We start from the raw sequence: 20,610 nt of genomic DNA, 5'->3' as shown, positions 1-20,610 counted from the left end.
TGAGCAATTTCTCTAGATGTTCCGCTGCTGGTTAGTCTCCACACAGAGACTGTAAAAAAGATGGAAGTCGTGTCGCCGTTTTTTTGTGAAGTTATTAGGACTCTCTCTAACTGGGTATATTATACTACTCATTCTGTAATCTTTAACAATGTATCTACTGTAGTGCCTTGTGGTCTAACTCAAAAGAAGCAAAGATAGCCCCCCTTAGTGTGAAGGAAAATAATGGGGATTCAGCAAAAACAAAGATATGTGGTCAAAATTCCACAAAAGATTCCAAGTAGAACATCTTAGCTGGAACACTCCCACAAGTCGTTTTCTACTTTGGAATTCAGGAACGCCTCACCAACCTTGAGCTCAGAATCCAAGATGGCTGCCCCTCACAACAACAGTAGAAAAAACAATAACAAAATAGAGTATAGTATCACTTCTATCTTTAAGGGTCTTATTAAATCAGTCCTACACACAGTACTGTCCAATTTATATATGTTTCCATGCTGTTTGGATGTGTAAAATACACTGTATTTTACTGCATTGTTATTAACTGGTATCGCTTGCAAAATTAACCTTGTACAATGCAGTGTAATCAAAGTATAAAAAGTGGAACATATATTGGTTGGATTTGCCATAACATACTGATAAATGATTATCAAACCAGCTGTGTTTGTGTTGAACTCTTTTTTTAATGTTTTAAAATGATGTCAAATTATCTGAATGTTTAACTAGAATGCTTTTAACATCCAACTTCTCATGTAACTGGAAAAATATGCCCCGATACGACCGTTATAAAAAGTGCTGGGCAAAAAGCACAACATTACTATATCTCAGAAAGGTGTGCTATTCAACGAAGGTTAGTGCTTTTATCATGTTTTACTACACCCGAAATTCATTTGACACTGGAGTTCTCCTTTAAAGGGGGTTAAAATTGATTGATTGATATTTTTCTGTGGAAATCTGTAGAACTTTTTGAAAAAAGCCAAATTACATACTCACCATGATCCCATTTATACTAGAAATAAAAGGGAAAAACATTTAATGGGTGAATTCTTTTTTTAGTCATTGTATGTTGTGTTTTTGCTAATTTAATGTTTTTGTTTACTGCATCTTCTAGAAGCAGAGATTCAGATCAATCGTCTCACTGGTTAAACACAGTCCACTGGTGTTAATGGATCTAGTGCACTGCGACCCATTCTGCAATAACTCATAACACAACAACTTCAACAATCCTGTCTGAAAATAAAAGAACGTGCCCAAGGTCATTTTCCCCAACAGATTCATTAAACATAATCTAATTGGATGGGAAATTGTCCAGTCTGACAACAACACTAGCTCTCTGTAGTTTGTGAAACAAATTGAAATACTAACGCCACTGGTGAGTGTGGGGATCAGGGAGCAGGTGATTATTGCATATTTAACTGTGGTGGAAGAGCGATGTGAGGAAGGATTAGATATTAAAACAGAATGCCGGGAATATCGGAGACGAGAGGCGGGTCTGAGGCCGGTTATTAACCGTTCTATCACTTACTGCTGACCTTCAGTAATGGGACAGAGCCTTTTGCCAAATTGCTTTGAAATTGGGGTCAGTGTAGCGACCATCCCACAAATCAGAGACCCTCTTTAATTACACTCAGCACATAAAAGCAGCCCTGCCTTTACACAGGAAGCACAGCTGCTCTGCTAATTGTTAAGTAATAGGTGAACCCTGAACCTGTGGGGGGGGGGGGGGGTGGCGTCTATTCTACAGCTGTCACACTAACTCAATTACACTTAAATTTACCTTTACCTCAATCAATCAACAATAAGCACTTTCACATTAATATAGAGTGGCATGCAAAAGTTTGGGTATGCTTGATCAAAACATTCCAACACCGTGAGCAATTCTACTTTATGGTCATCAGATTTTGCATTCACCTATTCACTGTAAAAAACAAAATCGCAGAAACTAACTGGCAGCAGTTTCACCAGCATTTTACACTTCTAAATTGTAGTGTTTCTACTGTAATTCCTTTTTTTATACAATATTAAGTTACAGTATTTAACTGCTATTTTATAGTGCCTCTGTAATGTATCATAAATTGCTGTTTAACTGTTTTGTAGAAAGGCTGTTAAACAGGTGTGATAAAATGCTTCCTATAAAAAAAATGTCTACTCAATAAAAGTGTGTTAACAATCAGCACTTCCTTTGTTTGGGTAAATTTTACTCAGAGTTACTTCAATGCAGTTCTTAACAGTGCAGTTCAGCATGCAGTCATTTGAAGTGTGAAGAAAACGATAACTTTATGATGTCACATCAATATTAAAAGTCCTGGCACAAAAATACCAGGTGAAAAAAAATAACCTGCGTGTTTTAACATTTTGCGTGTGTAAATTTACTTCTCACGAGTGCAACTGTGAAACTCGCGAGCGAAAAAAAGGAATCGTATGTGCACTGAACAAAATATCATATCATATCATATAGCTTGCCCTTATGGCCTACAACACTGCCCAGGGAAGATAGCCCTGCAGTTAGAGCTTGTGTAATGTACTAATAAATGTTAAAATGTACAAAGAAATATGATTTCAAAACACTGCTAGTGTTCCTTTCTAAACAGCTGATCTCCCAGAATCCACTGCTATTTGCAGTTAGTTACAATAGAAATCTCTCAGCATGAGGGCACTGTGTTTACACCAATGTTCTTTACTTAACTGAAACACTACTCTACTGTTATTCACTATGGGACTGTGTGCTCTGAACCGTAACCCATGTACTGTGATAGATTTGGACAAATAAACATCATCATTAAAACTTTATTAACTAGCTACAGTAGCAGGGGTGCACAAATGTTTCCACGCCACTGTATTAATGGACCTGGAATAAACTGCTGGTGATGTTATTTGATGGTAAATTGTGATGGCAGAAAAGAACATGACAATTTCTTCTCTATTTCAGCGAAACAGTTACTGCATTTATTCTGTATTTTGTCACATTTTTGTGAAATAGCAGTGCTGTTATGCTGTTATGTTGTGCTGTAATTTATGCGTGCTTGTTTAAGATTTAGGCAGTTTGTGACAAACGTCTGCAAGTGTTCAGCATTGTTAGATTAAATCACAGTAAACAGCAGTGGAGATTGATGTAACTGCTGGAGGAAAGAAGAGTTTGATGCAGAAATACCAGAGGTTTGGCTTGGAATTGGCGATTTAGGCAGCTTTGATTTTGAAATATATATGTACCTGCTATATATGTATATATTCAATCAGTCAAGGCCAAACCTTTGAACACTACTACTATAAATCTAAAGATTACTCGAGGACAAAAATACAGTGTACAGTGCACTGAGCTGATAAAGATGAACTGAAGATTTCTAATAGAGAGCCCTGGCTTCATACATTGTGTGTTATTATAAGACACTAAAGATTTTGGTGAATCAGAAGTCAACATTATTTAACAATATCACTTAATAAACAGTATTTACACACAATGCAATGTGGTTAATTAACTTCTGATTCTTTGTTCAGTAAATTAAATTCAAATTAGGCCCTTCTAAATAAGGAGTTCCTCAATACCACTGATACATGTGACCTGTTGTGCACATGATTCACGCATTATTCTCTAAATTCACATTGTATGAGTGTATAACTGGCAGTAATTTATTTCTGTAGGTTCTAAGTCGTGACTTCTGGGATGTTTTCTATGAAGTGATTTCTGGAGTAAGTCTCTAATACTCTTCTAAATGGTTTATAATGAGAAATGAGAGGATAATCTGTTTTCAGACAATTGTATAACAAAGCCTTTACAAAGTGAGTACTGTGCATTTCACCAAACAATGCAAATATTATTGGCTGTCATTCAGCAGACTTCTAATTAGGTCCCTAATACAAGTCAAAAGCTTAATGATGTAACAAATAGGGCTGCGGCAAGAACTTGGCAATACGATACGTATCAGGATACAAGGTTATGTTCATGTAAACAAAGCGATATATTTCAATTCTTAAATTTTTAGGAAAAACAAAAAAAGAATTTGCACCATCATTTTCATGAAATCTAAATAAAAGAAAAGTTAACTCCTTATCCAATCAGAACAGTGGGATCTAACAACAGAGTACAACACTGCTATTTAGTGTGTGGGGCTTAAACACAACACTAAATAATCCACTTCTGACTTCAATCTTTAGATTGAAACTAATAATAAAACATGTATACTTTTGAAAATAACAATGAGGAATCCAGTTTTACTGCCTCTGTTATTTATTATAACAGTAGTTCCCTTGGTCTGCATACAGAGCTGCAGTAAAAATATACAGGCTGTGCATGTTGAAAACAGACCATGTAAAAATAAGTCACTGATAAAAATTAAGAGCAGTAATTCAAAATACTTAAAAATGTAATGACTTGATTCCTAAGAAAATGTTACCTATAAATCACTTGACACTAGATTTTTTTTCTTTTTTTTAAGATAAGGGGCCCTATCTTACACCCTGGGCAAGATGTGTTGTGATGCTCATTGCTATACTGATGCTCATTGCTATACTGATGCTCATTGCTATACTATATTGAATACAGCCTAGACAGATATCAACATTCAGAAGTTCATTGCTATCTTGGCAATGCAAGTCCCTGTTTCTTACGCACATAAGGACAGGTAGCAGTGCACAAACCCAACTTTTACATCAACCTTAAACAGAATATTAAAGAAAATAATATTAATTCACCTGCTTGTGCACTTTTACGGTGTCAACAAACAGGTCAGAGCTTTTTTGACTGATTGGTTTAGGGTGTCATTTTGCTATCCTTTCTTGCTCTTTTTGAAATACAATAGGTTAGTCTGAGTTGTTTGTTTTACATGTTTCAACCCATCTTTACGATAGCAAAGACACACTGACACGCCCTTAATCAGGCTGCATGGTGCCCTGGGATAAACAGCTTTCTTAGATATCTGCTCACTGAGTCAGGGCTGCTGTGGGTGTAAGCAGTGGAACTGTGATCTGGATCAGATGTGTCTCATGTTAACATTATTACGGGCTAATGTAGACATACCACACTGCAAAATCTCACTTCAGAGAGGAAGCATTAAGGCCTCGACCCCCCACCTTCTCCTTCAACCCTCCAACATTCAATTTGAATGGAGTGAATAGAGTACAGGAGCTGTTTAACGCCTAGCCAGCTAGTTTAGTTGAAGAAGTGAACCCTGGTTAAACTCACCTCAACATGCTCTCTGCAGTAATTTAACTCACCACAGGTAATAGTGAAGTCATTGCTGTTAACGGTGCAGCGAGCAGCAGTTATTATTTCAGCAGAGATAGACTGTAGTGTAGTTTTAGGGTGAAATGTCTTTTATATTTTCTGTTTAATGGACTCAGCACTGGTTTGTGTTGGTCTTTCTCCTCTGCACTGCATCAAACCTAATTGGGCAATCAGGATCCTGTTGGTGTCGCTCTCTCTCTATGTGTGTGTGTGTGTTTTCTCGTCTTGTTCTCGTGTGCACACACTTTCTCACTTGTTCACACTAAAGTATACTTTCCAGGATATTGGAAATAATTTGTGGTCATCATGGAACCCCTGTAAAATGCAGAAGACTCCCTGAACTAACCTGACAGGTGGGATCTCTGCTAACGATCCAGCGCAAAGTAGTAACTCAAAATACTTTACAGTTTAAAGATTAAACTGATCTCATTAATTATCCGATCCTGGACTCATGACCCGATATGAACTATTATATTTGAGAAATAAACCATTCAAGAGTTCAATTCGTAATATTTTGATTGAAGACCCAACATAAAGAACGTGTTTCACTTGACTGCTGGCACCACCTTAAAGGATGTTTTCTTTTTGTAAAGATTAGGACAGACACTCTTACTAGATCTCTGCTCACTGAGGCAGGAGCACAAATTGTGTACTGGAATCTAAATTGGTCAGTGGATCGGAATTGTTCGTATGACATCTGATACGTTAATTTCATCAAAATCAGGCTCGATAGCAAAACTGTATCGGATTGGTCCTGTCTCAAGAATCTATAAGAGATTACGATGTTAGCTTTAATGGCGCAGGCTGTTTCTCCACAGTAAATCTTCTAAATGGACTGAACTGTCATTACAGCACCATAAAAGAAGCCAGTAGCAGGATATCCTGTCACAGCAGGTCCGAATGAAGATGGAGGAATCCAGTAGAAAGAGGGAGCATAAATCTCCTCATCCAATAACAAGCAATAACCTGCTCTGTAAAAACACATCCACGAACCCGAGCGCCATAATGAATCAGCTAATAACATCCACATCAGCAGCATCACCCAGCAGCCGCTCAGCACCAACACAAGAACGATAGAAAAACACAGGAACGATAGAAAAACACAGGAACGATAGAAAAACACATGAACCATAGAAAAACACAAGAATGATAGAAAAACACAAGAACCATAGAAAAACACAAGAACCATAGAAAAACACAAGAACCCTAGAAAAACACAAGAACCATAGAGAACACAAGAATGATAGAAAAACACAAGAATGATAGAAAAACACAAGAACCCTAGAAAAACACAAGAATGATAGAAAAACACAAGAACGATAGAAAAACACAAGAACCCTAGAAAAACACAAGAACCCTAGAAAAACACAAGAATGATAGAAAAACACAAGAACGATAGAAAAACACAAGAACCCTAGAAAAACACAAGAACCCTAGAAAAACACAAGAATGATAGAAAAACACAAGAACGATAGAAAAACACAAGAACCCTAGAAAAACACAAGAACCATAGAAAAACACAAGAACGATAGAAAAACACAAGAATGATAGAAAAACACAAGAATGATAGAAAAACACAAGAATGATAGAAAAACACAAGAACGATAGAGAACACAAGAACCCTAGAAAAACACAAGAATGATAGAAAAACACAAGAATGATAGAAAAACACAAGAACGATAGAGAACACAAGAACCCTAGAAAAACACAAGAATGATAGAAAAACACAAGAACGATAGAGAACACAAGAACCCTAGAAAAACACAAGAATGATAGAAAAACACAAGAACGATAGAGAACACAAGAACCCTAGAAAAACACAAGAATGATAGAAAAACACAAGAATGATAGAAAAACACAAGAACGATAGAAAATGCAACACAGCGAAAACTGCTCTCACAACACCATGGACATTATGAAGCGCTGGATCCATTTTACTGCTTTTACACTCTACCCTCTCACTCTGTCTGACTTTACCTCTCTCTTCTCTCTCACTCTTTCTCTACCTCTCTCTCTCTCTCTCTGTTTATCTCTCTGTCACTCTTAGTATTTATCTCACTTTCTCCTTGTACCTCTCCCTTTCTTTTACTCACATTTGTTCTCTCCCTGTCTCTCTCTCTCTCTCTCTGGGAGAATCATAACTATATCATGCTAGAGAGAGCAGGGTTAGCCAAGTGTCTTCTAAGCACATATGCCAAAAGTGTGCAGGTAGCGGGGGTGGTGGGGTGTCAGCGGGGGTGTCGGACGGGTGTTGGCGGGGGGGTTGATTGTTCTTTCTGCCTGAAGCCACTGTTTCGGGAGGAGATTACAGCCCTGTGAATAATTAAAAAAAACAAGCTGCCAGCCATCAAATATTCAGGAAGGTGATGTTTATACACTGCTGAATAAAGCATTAGGCCACTTATTTGGACGAAAAAGAAACGCAACTTGAAACCAAGGGCAACGGCCTCGCATGGAAACTGTCCGAGCTTCAGCTCGTTCCAGTTTAAATGACTAAAAACAGAAGGATTAGGACTGTCTTCCATTAGAGACATAAAAAAATAGAATATTGCCATTTGTCCTTATTTTTCCAGCTTCATCTCATGTAAATTGTTGCTCTTTAGCAGTGTGAACTGTTCAGACCAATGTCTGATATAGATATAGATCACATTAAAAAGAGAATATGAACAGCCTAATATAAACAATGTAAATAAATTTGGATCACTTTATACTTTAAACCAACATTTTGTTTCAACTCAAATAAATTAAATCTGTTTTAAGAAAAATAGGATCATTCCAAACATTACTCAACTACTTTGAGTTAGATCAACATTTGTTGCCACATATACATTTAAATGGGATCTTTGAGTTGAATCTGCTTATACTGATTGAGTTATTGATATAATGATTGATATTGATGTTGACCAGGTATCTGCTGGCTACGTCAAGCTGTTGCAAAACAGCAATGTTTACTTTCTTTTCTTTCACGTCAGTGCATCATAAATGTTAAATAAATCAATAATAAAAGAGAATTAAGAGTTTTCCTGCCAATGCTGGTACAGGGTGAAAACCATGACAGCTGCTCTGGTCACAAATCCAAACACTACTTTGCCAGTCTGGTTGCATTTCAGGCAAGGGAAAATCAGGCAATTTAGGAAACCCTACATGAAAAATCTGCTTCAAATGGGTCGCTGTGAAACAGGGGAATTCTGTAAATCTGAAAGTTTAGTATCATCTAGCTAACCAAGGTAAAAGTGGCTAAATCTTACAGTCGTAATAGTAACAGTAATAAAGGCACTGTAAAATGGTATCTGGTTAAATAAATGGGAAAAAAGGTGGGAAAAGCTGCATTCAAGTCATGTCTTACAACCTCCCCGGTAATATTTCTAAAATCATATTCCACACATTTCCATACTTGTGTAGGAACCCTGTATAAGGCAGTACAGAGTATTTCTGGCTTGCTCAGATAATTATGCAGATAAATCCAGTCCTATTTTAATCTTATTTGCTACTAGATGTGGCATGAAACAGAACATGGTGGACAGAGTCTTGGAGCAAACCCAGACTATCAAAAGAGTTTTGGATGGTCGGCAAATCCAGCATCTAATTCAGAGCTGGCAGGACAGTGCTGTCCCTGAGTCTGTTAGTGTGGCACTGAAACCCACCGCTGAGATTACGAATCTGCTGTCTGGCCGGAGCTACACCACTGTTCCTAGCACACAATAAAGACATTTAAAAAAACGCAGGATTTAGCCATTTCACAGTGGCCATTAGCTAGATTTAAATCTTGTTGACATACATGCAATGTTTACCTGACCATAAACACTCTGTAATTATTTTACAAAGCAATTGCAAATATCAAATAAATGAAATTACAATTATTTCAGCATAAATTTAGTTGGCCTCAGCAGCAGTAAGGGGTTAAACTGTCCTCCGTCACTGGTAGCAATTGTGTATAATGTCTGATGCACTGACGCATTTAGAAGCCCCTCAACCCTACAACCCCCCCACCCCTCTTTCAAGCGGTTCCTACCTCCTTGCCGTGATGCTTGTCTGATCGCTGCCAACCTCTTAAGTTAAGCAATTACAATGCCTCAATTAGAACAATTACCGAGTGTCAAATACACAACAATGGCATTCTTTTCAGTCCCTGCGTGTTATTAGTGCTTTGCCCTTAAGCTGCTGTAAACAAGGCATCTGAGCGGCGCTTTTGCAAGGCCTCTTAAACACTGACCTTGGGTCACTTGTGGCAATACAATAGACTGCAGACTCCAGCGCAAACACTCCAAGCCCAATTAATCCATTAGCTGCACTGCAACTATAGTCAAGTGGTGTCCGTTACTGAAAACCTCTGCTTTAAAATCATTTAGGATCAAATAATGTGAGAGAACAGGACAAATGTGTATACAAATCTGTAAACCTCTGTCCTATCCATCTGCATCCATATCAGCCCAACTCTCTTAATTCCCATCACCTAACATGAGCACACTAACCATGTTCAACCTCACTCACCATATCACCACCATTACTCAGTAGCAGCTAACCTCAGAACCTTTCCCATCATCAACTACAACACACTCCACACTGCACACTGCTCTCTAGCTTATGTTTAGCTTTTTTAGTCACAAACCAACAAATATCTAACAGTGGCACCCCTGATCATTTTCATGATTTTCCTTTATAAATCATTGGTTGTTCGGATCAACAATTTGAGTTAAATATATCATATAGCAGATGATCACAGTGATATTTGAGAAGTGAAATAAAGTTTATAGGATTTACAGAAAGTGTGCAATAATTCTTTAAACAAAATTAGGCAGGTGTATAAATTTGGGCATGCTTGTCGTTTTATTGATTTTAATATCTTTATCACTAATTATTGGAACACATTTATTTAGTAAGACCGTTGACCTACATACACAGGTGAATCCAATCATGAAAGAGTTAATGTGGCCATCTTCTCTAAAGACAGGCAACATGGGAGCCTCAAAACACAACTCTCAAATGACCTGAAAACAAAGATTGTTCGACATCATGGTTTAGAAGAAGAATACAAAAAGCTCAGAGATCTCAGAGATTTCAGCTGTCAGAAAAATTAGGCTGGAGCATAAATTTGGGCTCCCCAACAGAAAAATTACAATGAGAGTCTGGCTTCTGGTTGAAGGTTTTCTTTACAAAGCATCTCCAGTTCAGTCAGGTTTGACGGTTTCTGATCATGAACAGACCGCTTTAAATCACACCACAGGTTTTCAATAATATTCAGGTCTGGGGTCTGAGATGATCTGAGATGATCATTCCAGAACGTTGTACTTGTTCCTCTGCATGAAAGCTTTAGTAGATGTTGAGCAGTGTTTAGTGTTTAGGGTCGTTGTCTTGTTGAAGTATCCAGCCCCGGCGTAACTTCAACTTTCTCACTGATTCTTGAACATTGTTCTCAAGAATCTGCTGATATTGACTGAAATCCATGCGACCCTCAACTTTAACAAGATTCCCAGTACCTGCACTGATCACTCAGCCCCACAGCATGATGAACCACCATCAAATTTTACTGTGGGGAGCAGTAAAGTGTTTGTGTTGGAATGCTGTGTTTTTTTTCCTTCATGCACACTGCCCTCCAAATAACTCAATTTTAGTTGATTTTAATTTTTAATTTGACTTTACACACGGAGAGGCTGTATGGGAGAGAAATGCAGAAGAAAATGTAAAAAAAAAAAAAGCACCTGTTATATTTGGAGTTTACAATGTATGGATGCCACAAACAGAGTCGTTTGAGGTATGATAAAGCACATTTCAATAGGCCAGCTGCGTATTGAAATGTGCTTTAGCATACCTCAAACGACTCTGTTTGTGGCGTGTGCTCAGAAAAGGCTTCTTCTGCATTCCTCTCCCATACAGCCTCTCCGTGTTTAAAGTGAGCTGAATAGTTGAACGATGCACAGTGATACCATCTGCAGAAAGATGATGATGTAGGTTTTTGGAGCTGATCTGTAGGTTTACTATGACTGTGTTTTTATGAAAATCAATATTCTCTTAGTTTAAACTTCTGCTACTCTCTGTTTTTGGGCTCACGTAGTTCAGAGTAACCCTCCTCCTTTGCACTTGCCACACACATAAACTCACAAAACACAGAATTTGGGGGAAAACAGCAGCTTGTGTGAATTAGTTCAGTTTTTCGTTGACGGGCGCAGACAAACAAACAAGTCCTCACTGTAAGATATATGTTTGAAACGGTTGCTTCCAGTGGGAGTAGCCCAGCTGCTGCACCAGCATGGTGCCTATACATATGATGGAAGAGTCAGGATTCATTAACATGTTGAAAATGTTAGACCAGACATATGTGCTCCCAAACTGAAAATACTTTTCTAAAGTTGCCTTAACACAACTGTATACCCCCGCCAAAGAATCACCAGAGAGCTGGAGGAGTGTCACACTAAAATCACACCTCTGCGTTTTCACAACTTAATAACCCAAGAATGCCTCAACACATCAGCATAAAGCATATATATGTTTCTGTGATTGGTTTACTGCATTATTTCTAGGCTTTTACTCAAAAACACACGCTCTGAAGTATTTTCCAGCGCCTTTCTCTGCTGCCATGTGCACAAGAAGGTCAGAGCGTGATACCAAAGCGTGGGCTTGTAAACAATTCCTTTTTTAATTTTCTTTTTTGTGTCAGTGCCAGTTTGAAACTAAGCTATGCTATGGAAAGATTTTTAAAAGTTACAGTGTTTTCTTACTATTTACAATGGTATGGTCTGCTCTCTCATCTACAAGCTTGTCTCTGGTTGCACTTAAACCCCAAATGAGAATCTGAAGTAAAAGCGAACCATTTCTTTGTCATCTGTAGTTTGATTTTTATTAGGTGAAAAAAAAAAACGATTAAAATTGAAAATCGTTATTTTTTTTTGTGAAAAACATCAACGTTTTTTATAGGCCATATCACCCAGCTCTAGCCTGGCACTTCGGGCCTGAACTAGAACTGTGCCTGTGGTCTTCCATTTTCTCACTATGTTCCTCACATTGAAAACTGACAGCTGAAATCTCTGAGATCTCTGAGCTTTTTGTATCCCTCCTTTAAACCATGATGTTGAACAATATTTGTTTTCAGGTCATTTGAGAGCTGAGTTTTGAGGCTCCCATGTTGCCACTGTTCAGAGAAGATGGCCACATTAACTCTTTCATGATTGGATTCACCTGTGTATGTAGGTCAAGGGTCTTACTAAATAAATGTTGTGTTCCAATAATTATTACTAAAGGTATTTAAATCAATAAAAAAACAAGCATGCCCAAATTTCTGCATCTGCCTAATTTTGTTTAAAGAATTATTGCACACTTTCTGTAAATCCTATAAACTTCATTTCACTTCTCAAATATTACTGTGTTTCTTCTGCTATATGATATATTTAACTGAAATTGCTGATGCGAACAACCAATGATTTCTAAAGAAAAATCATGAAAGTGATCAGGGGTGCCCAAACTTTTTTATTCCACTGTACTTTTAGCCTTGATTAGTCCTGCGTTGGCCTTTCATCTACAGCCCTGGTTTTAGCTTTTAGCTTTTGTTGTTTTCTTTTCTTTATTTTCATTTGCTTTGCTGTTATTAAGTTCTTGTTTGAACTATAACACCCCTAGAAGCCAGATTTCCTACTGGGAAAGTCAGTAGAGCCTCACCCAACATGTCTGCCCCGCACATTAACAGTGCTAAAAGCAGTAGTATTTTACTGTTAACATTATAGTCTCTAGCTTTATTATAGTCTCATTAAATCATCAGTCCTACACACAATACTCTCCGACGTCTACAGTTCCTTGCAAAAGTATTCATACCCCTTGAACTTTTTCACATTTGTCACCTTACAGCCACAAATCATCATTGTGAAGTGGATAGAATTTTTTTATCAAACACAAATCTAAAAGGTGCAACGTGTACCCCTAAATCAAATCAAATGGAATCAGAAGTCATCTAGTTCATTAATAGAGTCAAGCTGTGTTTAATCAGATGGGAAAATGGATGGAGCTAAATACAGGGCAATCCTAGAAGAAAACCGAAAGACTTTAGACTGGGAGAAAGATTCACCTTCCAACAAGACAATGACCCTAAACATACAGCCAGAGCTAAAGCTAAATTCTATTGTGTTTGAATGACCCAGTCAAAGTCTTGACCTAAATCCCATTGAGCATTTGTGGCAAGCCGTGAAAATTGCTATTCACAGACGCTATCCATCCAACCTGGCTGAGCTTGAGCTATTTTGCAAACAAGAATGGTCAAAAGCTGCAATTGCAGTAAAAGGTGGCTCTACCAAGTAATGATATAGGTGGGATGAATACTTTTGCATGTAATGCTTTTTATTTGATTCAAATTTTAAAAACCATGTATCATTTTTGTTATACTTTCTAATTAAGTGCTACTTTGAGTTGGTCTATCACTTAAAATCTCTATAACATACATTAACATTATTGGTTGTAAGGCGGTAAAATGTAAAAAAAAGTTGATGATTAATTTTGTAAGCCACTGTATCTGTAGACAGGATTCCATGCTGTTTAGATGTGCAAAATAATAATGCACTGTAATCAATAAATATTGCTGATAATACTAAACTTGGAGATAAAAAGTGGACCATTTTGGTTGGATTCGCCATAAAATGCAGGTAAATGATAGTGAAAGCAATTGTGGAAAACTGGTAAAGGTTCTGACCCAGAGTTCCCACTATTTCCAGCACACCAGATCTAATTATCTAAAATAACAACAGATGAACTCTCACTGAGATGCACTGGTTGCATTACAAAAGGAAAACAATAGCACAAAGCAAGGAATTTTTACTGTAGAACAAGAACCGAGAACCACTTGTCTACAATTCAGTTTCACTGTTTGGCAGATTTTGACACTTGGTATTTTCCTGTTGCAGAACAGCAACTTTAAGAACTGACTGTTAACTTACTCTCTAATATGCAGATCCATCAGAAACATAATCATTAAACATAATTCTCCTATCTGTTGTGTGATTTTAATGTTATGGCTGATTGGTAATCATGTCACAATTATTATGTCATTGACATATATGACAATATATAGACATAATACAAAATTTTGTTAACATTAAAATTATTATTTTCCTAATAACTGCTTATTATGCTGTTATATTATCATAATGTCACTGACATAAAAATGATTAAATTATCTTAAAACTACAATCATACTGTTCATAGAAATTGTTTTTGGGGCAGTATATTGTTACAAAAATAGTAATTGTGAGAGGTTGAGTATGAGAAGCTATGAGAATGATTACATCACATGCACCGCCATATTAATCTGAAATCCACTCAAAACCCCTTCTTGCATAACATCATCTAGAGCTTGCATAATACACTTATTCATATGCAATTCAGAATCCCTGACTGCATATAACTGTACAATAGCGCCTAGCATTCATAAAGAACAGCACTCGCCGTCCATATTCTATCCCCAGCGTTCTAATGACCAGCGTTTATCCCAGTCTGTCCAACTGCAATGCGCTCAGCATTCTCTCAAGGCCACGATTTACATCACAAATTAGCAGTCTGGACCTGCTGGACTTCACCATCTCTGAAATCACATCTTATACATTATTCTAGGGGTTGTCCAACTGCTCAGTTTTATCTCAGTTGGTATGAAAACCATGCTCTACTATCAATCTAGCAATTGAATGAGTATGAATATGAGTTACATCCTATTCTTAATCCATAAACTTTAATATGATTTCCACCTACCCTTTACAGGCTTTTCACCAGGTATAGTAGAATGCTTATGAGAATTTTTGACCTTTATTTATTTCATCCAAAAGGTGTTCTATCAGGTTGAAGTCAGGACTCTGTAACTACTGATTAACTACTGTTCTACTGGAAACTGCCAAACATAGACTCATCCATTGGATTGCCAGATGGAGAAAAGTGATTTGTCACTCTAGAGAATCCAGTGGCAGTGTGCTTTACACCAATGCATCCAGCAAATTGCCACACGCTTGATGTTTTTCGCGACTGCACAGGTGCTGCATCCTATCACAGTACCATGCTGGAATTCACTGAGCTCCTAAGAGCCACCTATTCTTTTCCTAAAGTTTGTAGCAGTTGTTTAGATACTTTAGTCAGTATAGTGTATAATAAGCAGAGGATATGCTGGTTATAGATATGTTAGATGCTCAGGGTCAAGTCCTCAGCACCCAAAGTGGTGACCAGATGATGAACTGAACAAAAAAACAGCATGGTTCTCTGGCCTTTTGGCTTTGAGGTGCAAATGCAGCGTAAAACAGGAGTGTTACAGATAAAACAACACAGTGTGAGTGGCTTAAATCCGAGTCACACAGCTAGGAGGCCTCCTGGGCTTTATATGAAGAGGGATGCAGAAAGAAGGCACCCACTCCAGTCAATAAAAACTGGACAAAATTGCCATTCCTCTATTCCACATAGTTCTGTCACAGTAACTATTTTAATATAATATATATTGTTTCAGAAATAACTGCACAAATTCACATTATTGTCATTATAACACTATTCTATGTCTCAATATATTGATGATATAATAATAGAATAACAAGTGTCTTTACCTGCACTTTATGGAAACATACTAAACTTCCTAAAACTCGCATCAACCAATCAGACTCACTAAAGTTATTGCTTCATTATTCCACATGGTGACATTAATCAAATGAAAAGAGTAAACCTGCAGTGAAGAATATTGGCTGTTGGATTCTGTGAACTGACACCAATAAATCCATAATTTCTGGTATTTGCTGATTGGCATCAAGTATCATAGAGAATTGTCTATATGTCTTGTGATATATTGAGTATTACATCAATTCTCTAAGAGCCACGCCCCAATTTGACTTATATTACAGTGCACTTGAGACCCTAAAGGCATATTTTTTTATATGTAATGAGACATAACTATTTTAACTGTGCAAAGTCCCTTTGGATCATACATTAAACACATACAATACATTCCAAAGGTTCATTTGATGCAGTAATATTAAAATGCAGGTCAGTGATTCAACAAGTCATTTGTATTAATAGTACACTCTGTGTATCCAATATTGGTGTACAAATAATTGTATTGGGCAGGTATAATGTGCCTATGGTAGGCATGTAATGGAAACTTAAACAGTGTGATTTCTCTTATCATATGAAACAAAAAAAGGTGAATAATGTAGTTTGACATTGCAATTTCCTGCTATGAGACTATTGAGAATGTGTGCAGTGTGATAACAACGCTAAAACAATATATTATGCAGTCCTACTCATACAGTGTTATATAGTTATTGGTGTTATTGTTATGGACTGTAATAGATACCAGGAATGAATTCAACACTAATAACAGCAGAGACAAATAAAACTCTGAGGTACAGCCAGTGCTCTGGTCTTAAATGAGAGCTATCTGGTGCAAGCTCAACACTTGGCTACACTCTGGAGATTTTACAGTAGGCTGTGGTTGTAAAGTAAACACTTCAGAGAAATTATGAGAGACAAAAAACTCACTCAGACCTTCATAAATCAGTGTATGAGTTAAGGGGGACTGCTGCTGCTATATGAATGTCCTTGGCTGTTAGAGACTAAAAATATTTTTACAGCGACCTACTTCAGAGAAAAAGCCAAACAAGTTAGAAAGCTAAGCTAAGCTAATTAACAGTTAGCCTTCACTAAGCTAAACAGGGCTGTGGGACAACGGATTATCAGGAAGTTTAGAAATGAGAAGAGGTGTGGCTGTGTGGGCTCTAATGTGTTGTGATTATACAGGAACAGAGACTATTAGCTATAGCTAGCCACCCAGATAGAATGCCTATGTGGAGACTGCATGGGTATATCAACTGGGAACCCAAATGTTTTGTCCACAGGTTGGTCCCTAATATAAATGTCAGTTACAGGCCATATCTGGGTTGTACACTGGGGTCACATGGGGTCTAGATGGGACCTGTGTGAGATTAAGGTGGGCAGTAATGATGGGGCCCATTTGGGAAGCCTAACTGTGTCCCAGTAACAATACATATACTGTATGAACCTACTCAGAGCCCATGCCCACCTGAAACCTACCTAGCCCACATTCCATCCGCGTACGCCCAACATTAGCATGTTGAACAGATGATTAGCTGTGAATAAGCTCAGAGACTCTTAGCTAGTTATCTAGCATCCAAATGCAAGTTGTTGACATATTAAAATAATATTGTTAGAAGTGGAGACCATAAAATTAAAATATGCTGGCGATAGCTCTATGTGAGATATTTAAGCATTCCTTTATCTTAACTAGTTAGCTAGCATACAACTATCAGCTGTTGACTGATTATCAGGTTGTAAGACCAGAAAATGTAGCTGTTAATGTACTCTTGGGGAAATATGGTATGAATATTTTTGTAAGCAATGTACTATTAACTTACTATTTAGTTAAAATGCAATTGTAAGTTGTTGACATAATAATATAATGTTACTCAAAGTGGAGACCAGAAAATCTGTTCTCTTTGTTTCTAAGGTTTCTAAACCAATTAAACTATTATTACAGACAAGGAGTGGGCATTGTACATTTTTTAGTTATATTGCAATCAATTTTATTATTTATTATAATACAATATTATGAGCTACTAAGAGCATAGCATGACTGCTCAATTCATTAAAAGATTGGCTTTATTCTGTATTCAAGTAGTGTTGGTTAGCACCAGATGAACACACTCTAAAATCAGGCACATTGAAAATTCAAATGCAGCACAAACTGATTTAATTATGATCTAAAAGCTTTCCAAAATGGACAAACATGTAAAGAACAGAAAGATATCAAAAAATATTGTACAAGTTCTATGTTAATTATAATAGTAACATGTTATATATATATATATATATATATATATATATATATATATATATATATATATATATATATATATGTGTGTGTTTTTTTTTGTTTCGTTTTTTTTTTTTTTTTTTTTTTTTTTGTTTAAATCCCTTCAATTTTAAGGTATTGCCCAGACCCACTCCAGACTTCCCCACACTGCTCATGAATTACACGACAATAAGAATGGAACCAGTTTTTCTGTTTTCCTTAGATACTAATACATTTGCCTTTTTATATTAAACAAAAATGTACTTTTTGTACATTTTCTCTAATAGCAATCTCATTTGAAACATCTATAGTTAATATATATATGTAATAAATACATGTTTTTGGTCTCCAACACAAACCACACGAACATATGAGTGAATAAGAAAGGCAAATGTGCAGCGCTGCAGCAGACTTTAAATATGTATCACTGTGTAAAGTATACGGAAGAATTTATTAGAAAAAATAGGAATCACACTCTATTGATACATTTTGTTAAATATGATGTGATAAATATTGTGTATTGTGAGAATGTCTGTTTATACATCTTTATCGTGATGCAATGTTTTTACCTTACCATTCAGCTCTATTACAGATTTGCCCACACTGAACAATCTGAGACAGAAACCAGTTTTTTGTTTTTCTGCAATAATAGCAATCTGATACTTGTCTGTTTAAGTCTTTTAATCGTTCTTATTGGGATCTTAAAGCCTCGAAATAACATTAAAGATGTTTTATAGGTAAGAATTATTCGAGCCTCCACTTCATGAGCTCCGGCTGCTGTGGGAAAAGAGAGAAAGATCGCTCGAAACCCCACAGTAAATCGACGCTAAACGGTCGCGCAAGCACACATTTAAATTTTCTGATCAGCGTTCCGCTAGTTTAACAGTCTGGACATCTTCTAACATCACCTAACATCACCATTCTCTCCTACACAAACCCTCCAGAAGGAGCTACGCAGCGGCCGGAGCCGCGCAGACAGGGAGCGGAGCGGGAATGGGTGGGGAAAATACGCCGACGCTACGATGCCGTCTGAAGGTCTGAGAAGTTTATATTTATTACACATATAAACATTTAATATGCCCTCATCGCTGCGATGGTGTTTATTTATAAGTAGTGTATTTTAAAAATGAACAAATAATAAGAAAGCGGAAAAAGAGCGTCTAAAAATTTGACGTACAAATAAATGAACAAAAAAACGTGTACAATAGAAAATAAAATAAAAACCCAACAAAACGTATTTACACATTTCAATCTATTCAGTTAAACCACATATATTGTACTATTACTGGAAAAAAACAAAATAAAAAATAAACGGATAAATAAAAATAAATAATGTGAAGAACTTAAAAAAAAAATACAGCCAAAACCAAGCCACCACCATCACATCCGCCAGCACCAGCAGAATCAGAACCAGCAGCAGCACCCCCGCCCCGCTTACCCGAGCAGTTCCAGCCGGTGGGGGTCTGGCAGTCGCTCAGCGAGGACGCCGGGAAGGCGCGGGGCTGCAGCACCGGGAAGGCGGCGAGGAGCGAGACGACGGCGAGCCGCAGCCAATCCCCAGCGGCCCGGCTCCAGCGCGCCACCCGCACCCCCACCCGTACCCCCATCCTCATCCTCACACTCCTCAGACCCGCGCGCTGCTCTCAGATCCCCGCGCGCGCTTCACGGATGAGCCCCGGGCCACGAGGCGCGCTCACACACCGACACGCGCGCATTTTCCGCGGGAGAGAGTGTGGCCCATGGGGAAAGGCTCGGGTCCACCCGAACCGAAACGGGAGGCTGAGGTGATGAAGAGGATGATGAAGGTGAGCAGAAAAAGTGCAGAACTGCAAAAAAACAGTAAAAACAGCTAGAAGAGGAGAAGACCAGCGCGCACGAGCCCAAAGCACGATCCCATCCGCGCAAGTTTCCCGTAACATCCGCCGCGGTCCGTCTGCGCCTCGCGCTGTTGCTCCGCCGCTCGCGCTCACTCGCACATATACGTACACTCGCGCACTGCTTCCTCCACGCGCGCTCCCACAATAGTGCGCTGCACGAGTGCACCCGCTTTTCCAGCGCCCTCCCGATCACATGCCCCCCCTGGGGGCGGGGCACGAGCGAGGCTGCCGCGCCGCTGATTGGTCAAGAGGAACGATTGGTGGAACACAGGCTAAGATCCAGCGTTTCGACGCGGTTTCTCCCACCTGTATTTCTGATGGACCACGCCCCTCTATGATGGGATTGGCTAATAGCTTTGTTCGCCTAACTCTCATCCAATCCATGTGCAGGAAGAGGGAAGCGACTGCCCATCGCAGCGCTGGAGGGCGTGGCTTACAGCAAAACGCGTTGGAAAAACAAGAAGCAGAAAAGTTTAATTTAGGGCTAGTGGTGTGTGTGTGTGGGGGGGGGGGGGCGGGGGGGGGGCTTACATGATATCACTAATGCGGGGATTGTTATGGGAAAATCATTCGATTAAAGTATCACGTTTCATAGAGCTCTTCACTCTTCATCCATACCGGTTACCCCTACACTAATGAATCTAAAATTAAGGTCGCCAGGCAACAGTTAATTATGCTGACTAAATTAATACCAGTGTTCA

General features: G+C 38.2%; 1 protein-coding gene across 2 annotated transcripts in view; it reads right to left on the bottom strand.

Annotated features, from left to right (window-relative positions):
- tmeff2a (transmembrane protein with EGF-like and two follistatin-like domains 2a) overlaps positions 1–20,076 on the bottom strand; it is a 213,712-nt gene extending 193,636 nt beyond the window's left edge. Inside the window, exon 1 of one of the 2 annotated variants that reach the window (XM_022680407.2) lies at positions 19,471–20,076. In XM_022680407.2, coding sequence (XP_022536128.2) covers positions 19,471–19,645 — 175 coding nt within the window. In that variant the 5' untranslated portion in view covers positions 19,646–20,076. The remainder of the gene's footprint in view (positions 1–19,470) is intronic. The other variant, XM_022680406.2, reaches the window with a different exon arrangement.
- Positions 20,077–20,610: the final 534 nt, after the last annotated feature.

This window comes from Astyanax mexicanus, chromosome 11 (assembly GCF_023375975.1).
Source record: "Astyanax mexicanus isolate ESR-SI-001 chromosome 11, AstMex3_surface, whole genome shotgun sequence".
Classification (NCBI taxonomy): domain Eukaryota; kingdom Metazoa; phylum Chordata; class Actinopteri; order Characiformes; family Acestrorhamphidae; genus Astyanax; species Astyanax mexicanus.
This window is presented reverse-complemented; position numbering and strand designations above follow the sequence as displayed.